Here is a 17250-nt window from a genome sequence, read left to right as displayed (position 1 = left end):
AAGACCTACTGGAACCTGCATGGACTCAAGATTCTCGTAGAAATCAGTCAAGTTTGGTGAAGGAGAAATCATGGTTTGGGGTTACATTCAGTATGTGGCACTATCATGTCTTTTTCAAGAACACAGCTGCTTTAGAAATTCATTTTCATGCATGTGAGAAGATTAAAGGGGAGCTGAATCTCCAACACTATTCTAGAAAACATCACAATGTCCTTTCCTGCAAGATCTGAATATATATTCTGCGCTGAATTCATTATAGAAATCCAGTCCTTTGTAACGGTGGTCGCACATAAAAATTTAAATAAAATATGTACACCTATTGACCTTATTCTAAAATGCGGAAGTGCGCCTGTTTTCGCGATTGTCTTAGAACTTCCGTTTCAGTCGCCTATGGGAGAAATGACAAGGAATAATAAACGGCAAAAAAACAGTCAAACTACTCGCTCTACAAACAAATGTTTGCATGACTATACAGACCAAGTAGAATAATATAACAAGGAAATATCAGTTTACAACATCAAACAGCGAAACGAGCAGTTTTTAATGTCTAAAAATGAATGGAAGTGAATGAGACCGGAAGTCTCGTGCCAAAAAGATTCAATTGGCAGCGCCCGCTCGTCTGCGGTGTAAGTGACCCAAACAGTGTTATATGTCTTAACACACACACAAAAAAAGGTTCCACTTTATATTAAGTGCCCTTAACTACTATGCACTTACATCAAAAAATAAATACAATGTACTTACTGTGTTTATAATGTATTTGAGAACACTTGTGGTGCTTTTGAGTTGGGATAGAGGTTGGGTTATGGACAGGTAGTGGTGGGCAAAGCGAGGCTTCGTGAAACACTGAAACTATCTAAGCAAATGTGTCGAAGCTTCGAAACGTTTCGAAACACCACTCTACGGTGACACCTAGTGGTCATTGTATTTGTATTTCACTGAAACAGCTTCAGCAAAGAACAGTTGAGCAAATTGATGTATCAAACCCCACTTTGTAGCCATGAATCATCAGATGGTTTAGTCGAGCGGTTTGAGTACGTGACTACCATGCGGGAAAAATGGGTTCAAATCCAGACTGTCACAAGTGTGTTGAAATGCTTTGATAGCAGTTGGTGATGCTTTGTTATTGTATCGTTTTGTTTCAACATTGCTCTGACATACGAATAAACATTTGTAAATAAATTTGTATTTTGTTCATAAAACAGGGTTGTTACTAGATCAGATACAGTTGTGGCCAGAAGTTAACAATAATTATTTATATTATTAATTAAATTTCCCATTGTATTTTATTAACGTCTATCCAAAACCTAAACCCATCACAGTACTGTAAAAATATGAATTATTGTTTTACAGTGTTACAAAAATTATGCTAAATTGATGGTGCATCCGCAGCTGTATCCTATCTAGGCTACACCATAAAACAGTAACATGATTAAAATACATAAAATCATGATTTTGGAGTATTTGTAATAGTCGAGATTCGAACCCAAAATAAATTCGAAATACAGTTCCACAGTGCACACGCACGGTCCACTAGGCCATACAAGTCGAAGACTTAATAAAGATCATGCCAGTGAAATGCAGATTCTCCGGGTCTTGAAACGCCTCTGAAATGATTGATGCTTTGAACCGCTTTTGTCACGTGACCAAGTGTTTCGAAACACTTTAGTCACGTGACCTGGGTGTTTCGGATCATGCTTCGGTGCAGTGTTTCGAAACACTTGCGCTTCAGGATCTCGACACTGTGTCGAAACGTCAGTTTCACGTCAGCCATCCCTATGGACAGGTTTGGTGGAATGGGTAGGTTTAAGGGTGGGTTAAGGTGTAAGGGATGGTCAACAGTGTATTTACAAATGTAATTACAAAAGTTAATTACAGATGCAATTACATACATGTATTTAATCAAGCATAAGTACACAGTAAATACATGCATTTACACAATAAGTACATTGTACATTAATTCCTGTGTAAGTACATATTAGTTAAGGCCACTTAATATAAAGTGGGACCAAAAAAAAAAATCAGGTGAGGTTCGAACACGGGTCGGCTGCGTCATAATGCATCGTGCTGACCACTGGACTGCAATAGCGCTGTTATATCCGCTTGTTAAGTGTGACGTCACGCGGAGCGGCTTCCAGGTCCAACCACTCTATTCAACTGAATTGGGAGACTCATGAAATGGTAATAATAAACGTTTACAAAGCGATTTAATACTTTCGAAAATCACAATCGCAATATATAAGTCCATGCCTAATATCCGATGGCCAGAAAGTGATTCATTGTTTTATAAATTGTTAAATTTTTGGTATTTGTTATGCAGCAAGCCCAAAGATTGTTGTGTACACTATGATTTTATATATAATTAACTTTAATGTGTGATCGGAATAAAACGTGATCATAAACGAATGATTTCTCCAATCAATTGAATGGCGGCTTGGACCCGGAAACGGTATACATACGTCACAAACACGTCACCGCTTAACAAGCGGATAGTGCGTCTGGAATAAAAGATAAGAAATGCACTGTCACTGCATTCTCCCCCTTTTTGGATTCCTGATCAAGTTATGTCCGATTTATTAATGCAGTGAATCATCTCATCTTCATTGAGCAGGTGTAATATTCATAAATATTAAATATTCAAATTCGTATTTTCACCGAGGTGCCGCTGTTTGGGGTCGAATGACCTGCAGGCTGCATTTTGCTCACGGGGAAATAAAAAGAAATAATGAATAAAAAGAGTGAGGCTATGGTCAAATAAATAAATTAAGTGCGACTGCTGAAAGTGCAAGCAGCTAGGGACACCAGCATTCTCCCCGTCCTCCCGATTAGCCAATTCGGGCCTGATGCTTATAATTGGTGGGTGCAACTAAATTTTGGTTGATGAGCCTACATTTTTAAAAGTTAGGAGCACTGGTGCTACCAAGCGAAAAGGTCAATTTCGAGCCCTAGGGGGCGTGCGAGAGATCTGCAGAGTGGATGATCAACATCAACAGCCTGAGGGATCAAGACATTTGTGCTGCCCAAACCACAGGAGAGGGACAATTCTCCAGCAGGATAGCGCTCCTGCTCATACTTCAGCCTCCACATCAATGCTCCTGAAAGCAAAGACGGTCAAGCTGCTCCAGGATTGGCCAGCCCAGTCACCAGAAATGAACATTATTGAGCAGGGTCGGAGTGGGACTCCTTTTTAGCTCTGGAGTTTCAAGGCTTAGACCGGCCCACCTCAGTCGACGACTGACTATATTAAAATTAGGTCATTTCCAATTCAGTTTCAAATGACACTAACATGTCTTTCTCAAGGACACAGCTGCTTTAGAACTTCCAGATATCCAGTCCTTATTAACAGTCGTCACACAAAAAAAATATGTATTCCTACATAAGTAACCCAAACAGTATTTTATGTCTTAACACTGAAAAAAAAACATATTATACTCTGGTGAGGCTCGAACTCGGGTCGGCTGCATCAATGCGTAACGTGCTAACCACTAGACCACGATGGCGCTGTTAAGCACTGCAACGTTTTTATGTCTACTCTTTTTTTCTCCCCATTTTAGATTTCTGATCAAGTTATGTTAAGATTGAAAGTTAAGATTTATTAATATAGTAAATCATCTGATTTTCATTGAGCAGGTGTAATATTCACTAATATTAATTAATATTCATTAAGGTGCTGCTGTTTGGGGTGGAAGGGGGAGCAGCCCGCAGGTTAATGATGATCATCATTAACCTGCGGGCTGCATTTAGCTCACGGAGCTGCGAGAAAATAAATAAAAAGAGCAGAGCTGCGGCAAAATAATGATTAAAAAGAGTGAGGATATGGTCAAATAAACAAATAAATGAAAAAAGTGTGACTGCTAAAAGTGCAAGCAGCCCACGCGGCCAAAAAACAGACCAGCCGACCGGGAGTTCCCCCGATTGGCCAATCCGGGCCTGTTATTGAGCATGTCTGGGGTGATGAAGAGGGAGGTGATGAAGATGAACACAAAGAGTCTTGATGAACTCTGGGAGTCCTGCAGGAAGGCTTTCTTCTTCATTCCAGATGACTTTATTAATCAGTGATGTGAGTCATGTCAGAGATGTATGGATGCAGTCCTCCAAGCTCATGATGGAGTCAGACACAATATTCATTCTGTCTCCACTGCAGCAGGACTTTATATTCTATACTGGACATTATTTCTGTTCAGTGATGAGACTTTAGTCTAAGCAGAGTCAGACCGCACTGTCCTGATGACATCATTAAAGGCATGATCATATTTATTGAGCTCAAATAAGCGTCATCTAGAGCAGGGGTTCCCAAACTTTTCAGCACGCGACCCCTAAAATAACAATGCCAGTGACTCGCGACCCCCAATATCCTCTGAGGTGGTTATAAATACAGAAAACTTGCATGCAATGGTGCACACACAAACCAATAGACCAAAGTCTATTCTTCGTTTAATTTTTTGTTATGTATGTCAGTGCTGTAAATGGGCCAGAAAGTTTAACCTGGTGTTATAAAATCAATCTGCTGCATCTGACGCTATTGCTGTCTTTAATATAATGTAATTACCCCTGGGGTCGCAGTCCAATAGAACTAGTAAATAAGCTGCTATAGTAACTATAAACGACTGTTTTTTTCTCTTCAGTTGGTTATGGATAAAGTATGGTAATTCTTATGGTCTAATAATAATAATAATAAGTAGATTTTTGGAAATCACCAGGCGACCCCCCCCTTCATTGTTCCGCGACCCCTCAAGGGGTCCCGACCCCCACTTTGAGAACCACTGATCTAGAGGCCTTTGCCTTTCATATAGGACACTTCTGATACCAAATGATCAACTAGAAGTCCAGTTATTATGTGTTGTTCCTAAAACTTGGGCGACAAGACTTTTGTCAGGTAGTGTAGTCCACACGCTTCAGTAACAGCACATATAAACTCGCTGTACTCTACACACTCCAATACCAACACAATTATTCAAACTCTCCAATAACACAAACAGAGATCTGCGATGATTGTATAGCAAAGCATGAGGAGACACACTTCCTGCAGCACAGGAAATGAGGAGTAATCACACACACTGACAGATCTCCACAGCAGACACACACACACACACACACACACACACACACTCTTCTACAAAACAAAAGACCACGACCTTCATAAATGCAGCATGTGGATCGAACTTCCTGTGCGTTTGATCAGTATTTCCTGTTTGAGAGATCAGAGCAGCTTCTATAATACAGTGAATCTGTAAAATCGGCATTTTCATGAACATCATATTTCAGCCCATATCAAAACAGAAGAAACTGACAATAAAACTAAGCCTGAGAGCACCAGGATCATGTACAGATTATTTTCATTATTACGCGCATTCATGGAAAATCATTCATCAGTATGGAAGATTCAGTTCAGGCTTGCTTTTTAATAAAGCAGCCTAAATGAAGTGCATTCGCCCAGCCATACCACCCTGCAGCCCAAGAGCGGCTACTCACTGAAGCTAAGCAGGGCTGAGCCTGGTCAGTGCCTGGATAGGAGACCACATGGGAACACTAGGTTGCTGTTACAAGAGGTGTTAGAGAGGCCAGCAGGGGGCGCTCAACCTGTGGTCTGTGTGAGCCTAAAGGCTAATTTATACTTCTGCGTCAAACGCCAGAGTATGCTACGGTGCTGACGCATAGCCCTTCGCCGTGGCCGTCGACGTCGCTGACGTGCACCTCTCAAAAATTGTAACTACACGTCACAACGATGCGTAGTGCAAGCTCTGTGATTGGTCGGCTTGGTAGCGCTGACGAGTCTGGGCGGGACCGAGAGCCGCGTGAATGGTACGTGCAATTGTTTACAAGTGTGGAGTCCCGTGAAGGAGCTCCGGATGGAAAGTTTTGTTTTGTGTTTACCTCATAGTTAAAGTTGTTGCACGTCCGCCGGTTCCTGCCTCAAAATGAGCGAGTTTGAGCCACTTGTACATCCAGGAAGCGTTCAGGAAAAGCAAAACAGCAGCGAAGAAAACTCGACACAGAGGGGCATTAACACTTTGGAAAGCTAGTTGAGTTGAGTTTCTATATACAGACCAACAGAGACAGCGCGCAGAAGATAAATGAACAGCTACGCGCGTTGCATGCGCAGTGGGTTACGCCGGTCACCTGACGCAGAAGTATAAACCAGGCTTAATGCCCCAAGCAGGTATGAAAGCACCCTTAAGCCTGTAGCTGTGCATTTATACTTCTGCGTGCTGTCTCTGTTGGTCTGCATTAACACTTCCGAAACGCTAGTGGGCAGTGAGGTGTAAATGTGTTTCTGTGTCGAGTTTCTTCGCTGCTGTTTTGCTTTTCCTGAACACTTCCGGGATGTGCAAGTGGCTCAAACTCGCTCATTTTGAGGCAGGAACCGGCGGACGTGCAACAACTTTGACTATGAGGTAAACACAAAACAAAACTTTCCATCCGGAGCTCCTTCACAGGACTCCACACTTGTAAACAATCGCTCGTACCATTCACGCGGCTCTCGGTCCCGCCCAGACTCGTCAGCGCTACCAAGCCGACCAATCACAGAGCTTGCGCTAAGCGTCGTTGCGACGTGTAGTTACATTTTTTGAAAGGTGCACGTCAGCGACGCCGACGGCCACGACGAAGGGCTTTGCGCCAGCGCCGTAGCATACGCCGGCGTTTGACGCAGAAGTATAAATCAGCCTTTAAGCACACTATGGGTGTGCTTTTTCTCAAAGCAACTTGATTGGTAGAATTTTTTCTTTCCCCAATTTGATTGCATTTTAAATGTTGGTCAAGACTAGGGGTGTCAAAATGAATTGTTTTTTCGGTGCACCGCGATGCAGATGCAGACAATTCGGTATCGGTTCAGTAATAATCATAACCGGTTATTATGTCCAGGATTGGCCAGCCCAGTCACCACACATGAACATTATTGAGCATGTCTGGGGTAAGATGAAAGAGGAGGCGTTGAAGATGAATCTTGATGAACTCTAGGAGTCCTGCAAGAACGCTTTCTTTGCAGTTCTAATAAGATATCTTATCACTTTTTATAACTTTAATTAGTAATATTTACCTCCAAGAACTACATTTAGACAACTTTAAAGATGTTTATCTCAGTATTTTGAATTAAACACTCAAATTTCAGGTTGTCGAATGGTTAATCTCTGCCAAACATTGTCATATGCTAAAAAGCATAAGCTTATTCATATTATAAGCCTATTTATTCAGGTGATTTATAAATCTCATTCTCATAAAAGTGACACTTATGACTAGTTTTGTGGTCCAGGATCACACTTTATAGTGAAATATGAACCAGATGTAAGATTCGCATTCCTAATGGACCAGGCAGACACCATGGCGCTCTTACAAACACATTACAATGCTGTTTATTGTAGAGAAATAAGTACATTTACTTCTGTAGTTATTCAATGTAAAAAGACAAAAATAGATCTAATAGCTTTGTTTTCACCAGTGAGGAACTGAATTACCTGATATTACTACTGTTACACATCTGAAGCCCTTTAACGTGTGTGTATGTCTGTGTGTGTGAACGTCAGAGTCGTATCTCTTTTTTTATAATGTCAAATGGCTCTGCTAATCTAAATGTGTGCGTGTTCTCTTGCGCCACACGGAGCTCGGATCACGTCCTCCATGTGCTTCACCCTGAGTCGATTACATGTGTCCTGCATCACTTACTGAAGCGTACATCCCATAATAATCCAACAAGAAATGCTTCTCAGTTCCTCTCAATCTGCTCGATATCCAGTTCTCCGCCCAGCTGGAATAAGTCCCGGCCCCTTCTGCTACAAAGCCCCGCCCACAAGCATTCGCGCTCCTTTCCTGCGGGCCTGCTGCTTTCTGATTGGTGGATGAGGGCGTCCGCTGAGCTGCTATCTGATTGGTGGATGAGGGCGTCCTCTGAGCTGCTCTCTGATTGGTGGATGGGGGCATCCGCTGAGCTGTCATTCTGAGCACGCTCACATGTGTCGTTGAGGAGTGCCGGGCTGCTGGACGGCAGAGTTTTGTCGTCGCCGCTGAATCCTGGACAGCTGAGACTGTGAAAATCCTGCAGCTTCTGTTGGGAAAAATCAACAGAAAAATCTACTTTATTTCTTTAGTAGTTGAAATTGATAGATGGATAGAAGGATAGACAGACTGACAGATAGATAGATATAATGATAGACCGATATATCGATCAGTACAAAGATAGATCAATACACAATAGATATATAGAGTGATATAACGATTGATCAATACAACAATACATATATAGAATGATAGATATATAGAACGACATAATGATAGATCGATACAACAATAGATATAAAAATGATATAACGATAGATTGATACCACGATATATATATAGAACGACATAGTGATAGATCGATACAATGATATATATATATATATATATATATATATATATATATATATATATATATATATATATATAGAACGATATATAAAGAATGAGATAACGAAAGATCGATACAACGATAGATATATAAAACCATAGCTATATAGAATGACATAACGACTCGATAGATATATAGAATGACAATGATAGATCGATACAACAATAGATATAAAGAATTATATAACAATAGATCGATACAACAAAAGATATATAAAATGATAGATATATAGAACAATATTATGATAGATCAATACAACGATAGATATATAGAATGACATGATAGCTTGATACAACAATAGATATAAATGATATAATGACAGATTGAGACAATATTAGATTTATAAAACGATATAGAAAGATATAACAATAGATCGATACAACGATAAGATGTATAGAACGATAGATCGATATAACGATAGATCGATATAACAATAGATATATAGAACAATATAACAAAAGATCGATACAATGATAAGATATATAGAATGATATTGCGATAGATCGATACAAGGATAGATATATAAAATGATAAATATAGAACGATATAACAATAGATCGATACAATGATAAATGTACAGAACAATAGATATATAGAATTAAATAACAATGGATTAATCTGATAGATATACAGAATGATAGATATATTGAACGATATTATGATAGATCGATACGAAAGATATATAGAACGATGTAACGATAGATTGAAACTATGATAGATATAAAGAATGATAGCATGATAGATACAATGATAGATATATACTGTAGAAAGATAACGATATAGATACAACGATAGATATAAAGAATGATAGAATGATAGATTGATACAATGATAGATATAGAATGATAAATATAAAAAATTATATAACAATAGATCGATACAACGATAGATATATAGAACAATATAACGATAGATCAATACAATATTAAGATATACAGAATGATATAGAATGATAGATATATAGAATGATATAACGATAGATCGATACGTTAGATATATAGAACAATATAACGATAGATTGACACATTGATAGATATAGTGATAGAACAATAGATCAATAGAATGATAGATATATAAAACAATATAACGACAGATTGATACAATGATAGATATACAGAACAATATATATATAGAACGCTATAATGATAGATCGATACGATATATATATATATATATATATAAAACGATTGATCGATATAATGTAGAACAATATATATATAGAACGACATGGTAGATCGATACAACGACATATATAACGATCGATACAATGATAGATATATAGAACAATATAACGATAGATCGATACAATGATAGATATATAGAACAATACATTTATAGAACGACATGGTAGATCGATACAACGATAGATATATATATAACGGTGGATCGATACAATGATAGATATATAGAATATATATATATATATATATATAGAACGACAAGGTAGATCGATACACCGATAGATATATATAACGATAGATCGATACAATGATAGATATATAGAATATATATATATATATATATATATATATATATATATATAGAACGACATGGTAGATCGATACAATGATAGATATATATAACGATAGATCGATACAATGATAGATACAGAACAAAAGATATATAGAACGATATAACGATAGATCGATACAACAATAAATATATAGAACGATATAAAGATAGATTGATACAACGATAGATATAAAGAATTATATAACGATAGAGCGATACAATGATTTAACAATAGGTATAACGATAGATGAACGGATGATATTGTGTTCCCAGATGTTTAAGGAATGGGTTAAACTAATTTATTTCACAAGCAATTTAAGGGGACCTATTATGCCCCATTTTACAAGTTATAAAATAAGCCTCTGATGTCTCTGTGTAGTGAATTTTCAGCTCAAAATACCACAGAGATTTTATTAGATTAGTGGTGTATTGGCTGTATAAATGTCTATTTATATATAGGCCTAATGTGAATCCTCAAATGTCTGTGCGAGTGTATGCTGCAAATATAACCTCCCTACGAGGATAAACAATCTTGAACTTGATGTAATTGTATTTACAGGTTTTATGTATTTCTGTTTTATATGATTATTAGTTTGTCTACAACCATGTAGACACAAGGATAATGTTCCTTTATATGTAAACAATAAAAAAAGATGAACAAAAATTATGAACTTTTCGACCATGCAACCTGCCAAAAACTGCTATTATGCAATGTAAATGTTACGCCAGCAGCTTTAACCTCGGCTAGATGCTAGTGAGGTATTAAACATTGCTGGTTTACAGTTAGAACAAATATGCATTTAAAGGGATAGATAACACAAACAATAATAAAATATTTACTCATCCTATATTTGATGGTTACAAGTTTACAACATTCTTCAAAATATCTTCTTTTGTGTTCAACAGAACAAAAGACTCAGTATGGTATGAAACAAGGAAATGGTGAGTAAATTTTAATTCTAGGTTAAACTATCCCTTCAAAAATGCATAAATATAACAATCAATAAGGATCAAGACCCCAATAAAGACTAAATGGCCAATCAGAGCAAGCAAAAAAATCACATGTCTAATGCTTCACCACTGACTGACGTGTTATATGAGTGGTCAGGCCTCATTTCCAAGGCAACAGAGTATTTGGTTTGTAAATGGAGCCGTTTTTTCCACTGACAATGATCAACATTGTGTGTGTTTATTGTTTGCTGTAGTCACTCTCACACACACACACACACACACACACACACACACACACACACACACACACACATATACACACACATATACACACACATATACACACACATATACACACACATACACACACACATACACATACATACACGCACACTAATGGTTTAGTTCTCATTCCAGGAATCAGTGTGTTAACCAGATGAGGGTGATCCTCTCAGAGATGTGCAGAACATCACAGGACACTTCAAGTAAATACAGGGTTTAATTCAGCAGAGACAGAAACACCCGCACCCCCAAAAATTTTAGGAAAAATGTATTAGGTATATTTAGTGGTATAATTCCTGATGTTCTGTTAAAATATGAAAATGTTATTTAAGAATATAACCTTCAGAATGAACATCCAGATGCTTTTATTTATTTAATCTTGTTATATTTTTGGCCAAATATTTCATACACAAGTGTACATTTTGTAAGCGTAAACCTTTTTTTTTCAGATTTTTCTTGAAGATCTCAATCTTTAAATGTCTTTGATTTCTGAATGTACTAACAAGAAAGCTGTAAAAACTTAAATCAATATGCTGAGAGAAGTATTTCAAGTCGAGAGCGCATTCATGTATTACGAGCGAGCCATCTCTTTGTTTTGCGCCGATTTCCTCTGTTCGTGGACAACACTACCCGCGAGCTCTCAAATGTACGCTGCTCACGTGCAAATACAGTCCCTTAAAAGTGATGTTGCGTCTTCAGTTTTGGGCTCAGGCGTGCTTTGCATTTTGCATTAAACAGATTTGGAACACTCACACTTGTCAAACAAACCAGGAAATTTGCCACGGCACGTATATGGACAGCATAGTGTGAGTGCACCCTCAGAAGCATAACTGAAAGCCTCCATCCTCCAGGTACAGTTTCTGGAGCAGTTGATTAACTCACAGAGCTAGGTGCACCTCTGAAAGAATCTAGAGAACTGCGCCAAATGAATATACTGTTTTTCAGCCTACCTGGAGCACAAAGCACAGTTATTCTCTTAATAAAATCCATGTTAGCCATTTAGCAATGAACCTAGAGCAGGGGTGTCAAACTCAATTCCTGGAGGGCCGAAGCCCTGCACAGTTTAGTTCCAACCATGCTCCAACACACTTACCTGTAGGTTTCAAACAAGCCTGAAGGACTCAATTAGTTTGATCAGGTGTGTTTAATCAGGGTTGGAACTAAACTGTGCAGAGCTGCGGCCCTTTTAGAATTGAGTTTGACACCTGTGGCCTAGAGTCACCGTGCAGTAGGGCTGCTCAATTTTGGGAAAAATCATAATCACGATTATTTTGGTCATAATTGTAATCACGATTATTCCAAACGAACATTAGTTGAAGTCAAAATTATTAGCGCTCGTGAGAATTTTTTTTAAATAAATATTTCCCAAATGATGTTTAACAGAGCAAGGAATTTTAACAGTATTTCCTCGAATATTTTTCTTCTGGAGAAAGGCTTATTTGTTTTGTTTTGGCTAGAATAAAAGCAAATTTAAATATTTTGAAACCTCTTTTAAGGTCAATATTATTAGCCCCTTTAGGCAATATATATTTTTGATTATCTGCAGAATAAAATACTGTTATATTATGACTTGCCTAATTACCCTAATTAAGCTTTTGAATCACACTTTGAATTTGAATGTTTGTATTTAAAAAAAAAAATCTACTAAAATATTATGAGCTGTCATCATAGCAAAGATAAAATTAATCGGTTATTAGAAATGAATGACTAAAACTATTATGTTCAGAAATCTTCTTTCCATTAAACAAAAATTAGGGGAAAAGGTTGCTAATATTCAGGAGGGCTAATAATTCTGACTTCAACTGCATATATTATTTTCCTCCCTGCAAAAGAAAAGAGAAATAAATACAATAGAATAAAAATATGAAACAAAATCTTCACCGTAAGAAAAACACTTTAGCCAGAAAAGTCTTAAGTCAAGAGCAGAGAGGGATTTTCTCGTTGTTTTATTAATCATGATAAAACAGGCGGCAGCTGTGCTCATTCACTTTAATGGTTTTGCTTTCACGTGTCTTTTGATTCTCAACTTGTTTGTTTATTACAAAATGAGGGTTAATATAAATAATCACTAAACGCCGCGTTTTGACACCTATTTGAACATTAAAGCGCTCACGTTAATGACTTTAGATGTGTGTGCTCTCTGCTCGTCACAATGTGCGAATGAGACCAAGTGCAGACCGCATGTTTCTGACTGTCTACGCGCCGCACACAAATAAGCATGCGGTCTTTCGCGCTTTTAAGAGCAACAAGTGAGGACAACTGGACAGGGGGCGGTAAATAATGGAATTATCGTTTATCTCGATTAATGGTTTTTCATAATCGTTAGAAGCCATAATCGAAATCGAATTTTCGATTAATTGCACAGCCCTACCATGCAGACAGATGCCCTGCCCATGACGTAAATATGCGTCTATTGTAAAGTGAATTTGAGGTGCAAACCAACTGAATACTCACTAAAACTGTTCACGTGTCTATCTACATGCTATATAGCACAATCCGTACCTGGTGTGATCACCCATTTAGAGTATCTCTGGCCCAAAAATAGCATGGGCCCTTAGAATTGTTCTAACTCCACAGCAGGCGTGGCCAACCCTGTTCCTGGAGAGCCACCTTCCTGCAGATTTCAGTTGCGACCCATATGAAACACACCTGAACCAATTAATTAGTACCTGAACACCACCTGATAATTACAGGCAGGTGTGTTTGATATGGGTAGCAACTGAAATCTGCAGGAAGGTAGATCTCCAGGAACAGGGTTGGCCACCCCTGCTCCACAGTGTACATCCACAGTGTACATCAGGGGTGTCCAAACTTGGTTCTGGAGGGCCGGTGTCTTGCAGATTTTAGCTCCAACTTGCCTCAGCACACCTGCAAGGATGATTAGAAAGCCTAGTAAGAGCTTGATTAGCTAGCCCAGGTGTGTCTGATTGGGGTTGGAACTCAACTTTGCAGGACACCGGCCCTCCAGGACCGAGTTTGGACATGCCTAGTGTACATGCACACATACTGACATATTAGAATATACCAAGAAAGCTATTCATCAGAGATAGTCAAAAGGACACTGAAATGAATAGAGGGAAAGTCATTTTCCTTGTGTAATGTTTACCTGTGTCATCTTGAGCAGGTCCAGCGAGGGCCTCTGTTTGTGCGAGTCGGCCGGTCTCCTGCGCTTGACGCCGATCTTCTGATGGTTGTGTACGCAGGGCTGTGATCGGCTGCGTGCGAGTCCGCTCTGCCCGCTGCGGCGCTGGAGCTCTGGGGTGGATTCAGGGGAGCTGGCCTCCGCCGGGCAGATCTGCTCATGTGAACGGTACAGCGTCTGCGGCGTCTGCGGACACTCGGAGAATGCCTGGAATGGGAAACCGTGAGTGAAGGGCTCCAGATGACTGCTGTGCGCCGGCAGACTGAAGCTGGAGCTGCGCTGCATTGCAGGAAAGCCTGATGGATTGAAGACTCCTCTCTGGACGCTCCCTCCACTGTGGCAGCGCCGCTTTTCCACCGTTGTCCAGACGCGCGAACCCTGCGGACGCCAGGATGAGCGGCAGCCCAGCTCATCCGAGCAGGACAGCGAGCGGCACTGGCGTTTGCTGGGCGGCGCAGCACTGGCAGGAGACGCTTCGCTCAGACTCAGATCCCGCAGTAACCCGCTGATGCCGCCAGTGGCGCCCGCCTCACGCATGCTGTCCCACAGGCTCTCCAGACTGGAGCCCACAGGCCGCTGCTGGACGCCACACACACTCCCAACATCTGCCCAGCGCCCAGAGTCTGCAACACAGCGGAGAGAGGATATCAGATACAGGATACAACATGATGAATCACATGATGGTTCAGGTCTTATTTGGAAGGCCGAACTTTCTCTGTGTGATTGTGAGTCCTCCTGTGCTCCACTAGCTTATGGAGTTCCACAGGGTTCTATTCTGGGCCCTATATTGTTCTCTCTATATCTGCTTCCACTTGGTTCGATTCCCAGGAGACACGGCATCTCCTTTCACTGTTGACTGTCAGATTTATGTTCCCCTTAAAAGAACAGATGACCTTCCGCTAAATGCACTGGACTCATGTTTAAAGGACATTAAGTCTTGGATGGCACTGAATTTTCTCCATTTTAATTATTCTAAGACTGAAGTGATGGTGTTTGGCCCCAGTTCCAACGTCGCTCATTCTGTACAACTAAATAATCTCGAAACTTTTTGTAAGCCAGAGATTGTGAACTTGGGTTTTAAAATGGATCCTGAACTAAAGCTTGAAAGCCAAATTCGGTCTGTTGTTCGCTCTAGCTTCTTTCACTTACGACAGCTGGCCAAAATTAGGCGTTACGTTTACGTTTGCTGCAATTACGTTTAATTGCACAAACAGTGATCCATGCTTTTAAAACCTCCCGCTAGGACTACTGTAATGCCCTTTATTTTGGGGTGAGTCAGTCTTTGATCTCTCGACTGGTTCAGAATGCAGCTGCACGTCTTTAAACTGGCACACGCAAATACGAGTACATCACCGCGATTTTATCTTCTCTTCACTGGCTGTCTGTGCACTTCAGGATCCATTTTAAGGTACTTTTATTTGTTTTTAAGTGTCTGAATGGTGCTGCACCCCTTTACCTCTCTGAGCTTCTCTGTCCCTACACACCTTATCGTTCGCTCAGGTCAGCCGACCAGCTCCTTGGGTGTGCCCAGGACTAGTCGAAAGCTCAGAGGGGATCGGGCTTTTGCTGTGGCTGCACCAAAATTGTGGAATAAGCTACCGTTTTACATTAGACAAGCCTCTTCCATCACTGTTTTTAAATCCCTTCTTTAAACCCACATGTTCAATTTGGCTTTTAGCACAGCTTGAGATGTTGACATTTTATGTTTATTTATTTGTATTTTAAAGTTTGTTTTATTTTTTGTTGTCAGCACTTTGGTCAACTGTGTTGTTTTAAAGTGCTTTATAAATAAATTTAATTGAATCAACTAAAATCATGTCTCACTGCAAATATCTGAATAGTTAAAGGTGCTTTATTTCAGTTTTATACTTCTAAAGTATAAAAACGCTATAATATTTTTGTAGATATTTCAGAAACATGCTCAGTGAACATTCTTACTTATCTGAGAAACAACGCTGAAGTCAGATATTCTGCTTTTAACATGTGTGTTACGTGCTAGAACGTCTGTCTTTGTTTTGGTCCCTTAAACCCGCCCACTGCCAATTTAGCCTATTATATTTATATATAACCCCGGGTTGCCTTGGTGCAAAACCGCATATTTCATTCAGTCTGTCAGGAATGTTCTCAAAGCGAACGGAAATGCAACCTCCAGTGGATGTTAACAGACTCTGAAATGAGACGCAGATTCAGAGTTCCATATGAAGTGGTTATTAATTAGCAAATAATATAAATATTAGGATTGTAAACATTAGCTGAGCAGGTTACACTATAACCCTGTATTCTATAACACGCTACATGACGAGATTTGCAGTGATTAAAACCAGATTTGCAGCAATTTTGTTGTTTGCACCAGACAAAGCAGAAAATACAGCCATTCAGAAGCACAGACTAGTGCACTCACTGAACTCCAACATAAGGGCCTACTCACACTTTGCTATCCAAACTGTGCCCAGGCCCGTTTAACTGATCGTTTAAGAAGTGTAAGTGCGCTAAATCGGGCTCAGGCAAGGTTCACTTGGCTGGCCCTGGCCCGGTTGGAAGAGGTGTGCCTGAGCGCGGTTCACTTGGGCTTTGGCGCGGTGCGCTTGTAGTGCAAAACAAGCCTTAGCCCGAAACTGAAATCGAGTCGTGACTTTTAAGGGGCTGTTTCATATGGATTTATTAATAATTCTTACTGTTCAGTGAACGCAAACTGCCGTAGTTTATTAAAGACGCAAACCCCTCACTGCATGACGGCTGCACCTGCAGCAAACCTCCTAATTCCTGCAGCACGAGGACTTCAAAAGTGGCTGATCTGTTCGGCGAAAAATTTGACTGTCTCACTGCATATCAAACGGCTTAGAAGAGGGGTTCTCAACTGGTTTGGCCATGGGACCCACATTTTCACATGGTCATCAAGCCGCGACCCAAATTTTTAGGAACTATAATACAATTTTAGAATATATAATTCATTTGTATTTAATTGTTAACATACACAACT

General features: G+C 39.6%; 1 protein-coding gene and 1 long non-coding RNA gene across 9 annotated transcripts in view; both read right to left on the bottom strand.

The window, feature by feature from the left end:
• The window catches only part of LOC147841589 (uncharacterized), a 46354-nt gene extending 43861 nt beyond the window's left edge, over positions 1-2493 (bottom strand). Inside the window, exon 1 of one of the 4 annotated variants that reach the window (XR_015504723.1) lies at positions 2090-2493. This is a non-coding gene — a long non-coding RNA (uncharacterized LOC147841589). The remainder of the gene's footprint in view (positions 1-2089) is intronic. The other 3 variants (XR_015504724.1, XR_015504726.1, XR_015504722.1) reach the window with 3 other exon arrangements.
• A 4832-nt stretch (positions 2494-7325) lies between these two features.
• Positions 7326-17250, bottom strand: part of fam53b (family with sequence similarity 53 member B) — a 54156-nt gene continuing 44231 nt past the window's right edge. For 2 of the 5 annotated variants that reach the window (XM_087274843.1, XM_087274844.1), the window contains 2 exons: positions 14235-14893; positions 7326-8041 (listed from right to left, as the gene is read on the bottom strand). In XM_087274843.1, the coding sequence (XP_087130969.1) occupies positions 7703-8041; positions 14235-14893 (998 nt within the window). In that variant the 3' untranslated portion in view covers positions 7326-7702. 5 annotated transcript variants of the gene reach the window in all.

Source organism: Danio rerio, chromosome 12 (assembly GCF_052040795.2).
Source record: "Danio rerio strain M-AB ecotype USA chromosome 12, GRCz13ab, whole genome shotgun sequence".
In the NCBI taxonomy this organism is placed as follows: domain Eukaryota; kingdom Metazoa; phylum Chordata; class Actinopteri; order Cypriniformes; family Danionidae; genus Danio; species Danio rerio.
Note: the sequence above shows the minus strand (reverse complement) of the source record. Positions and strands in the feature narration are given on the sequence as shown.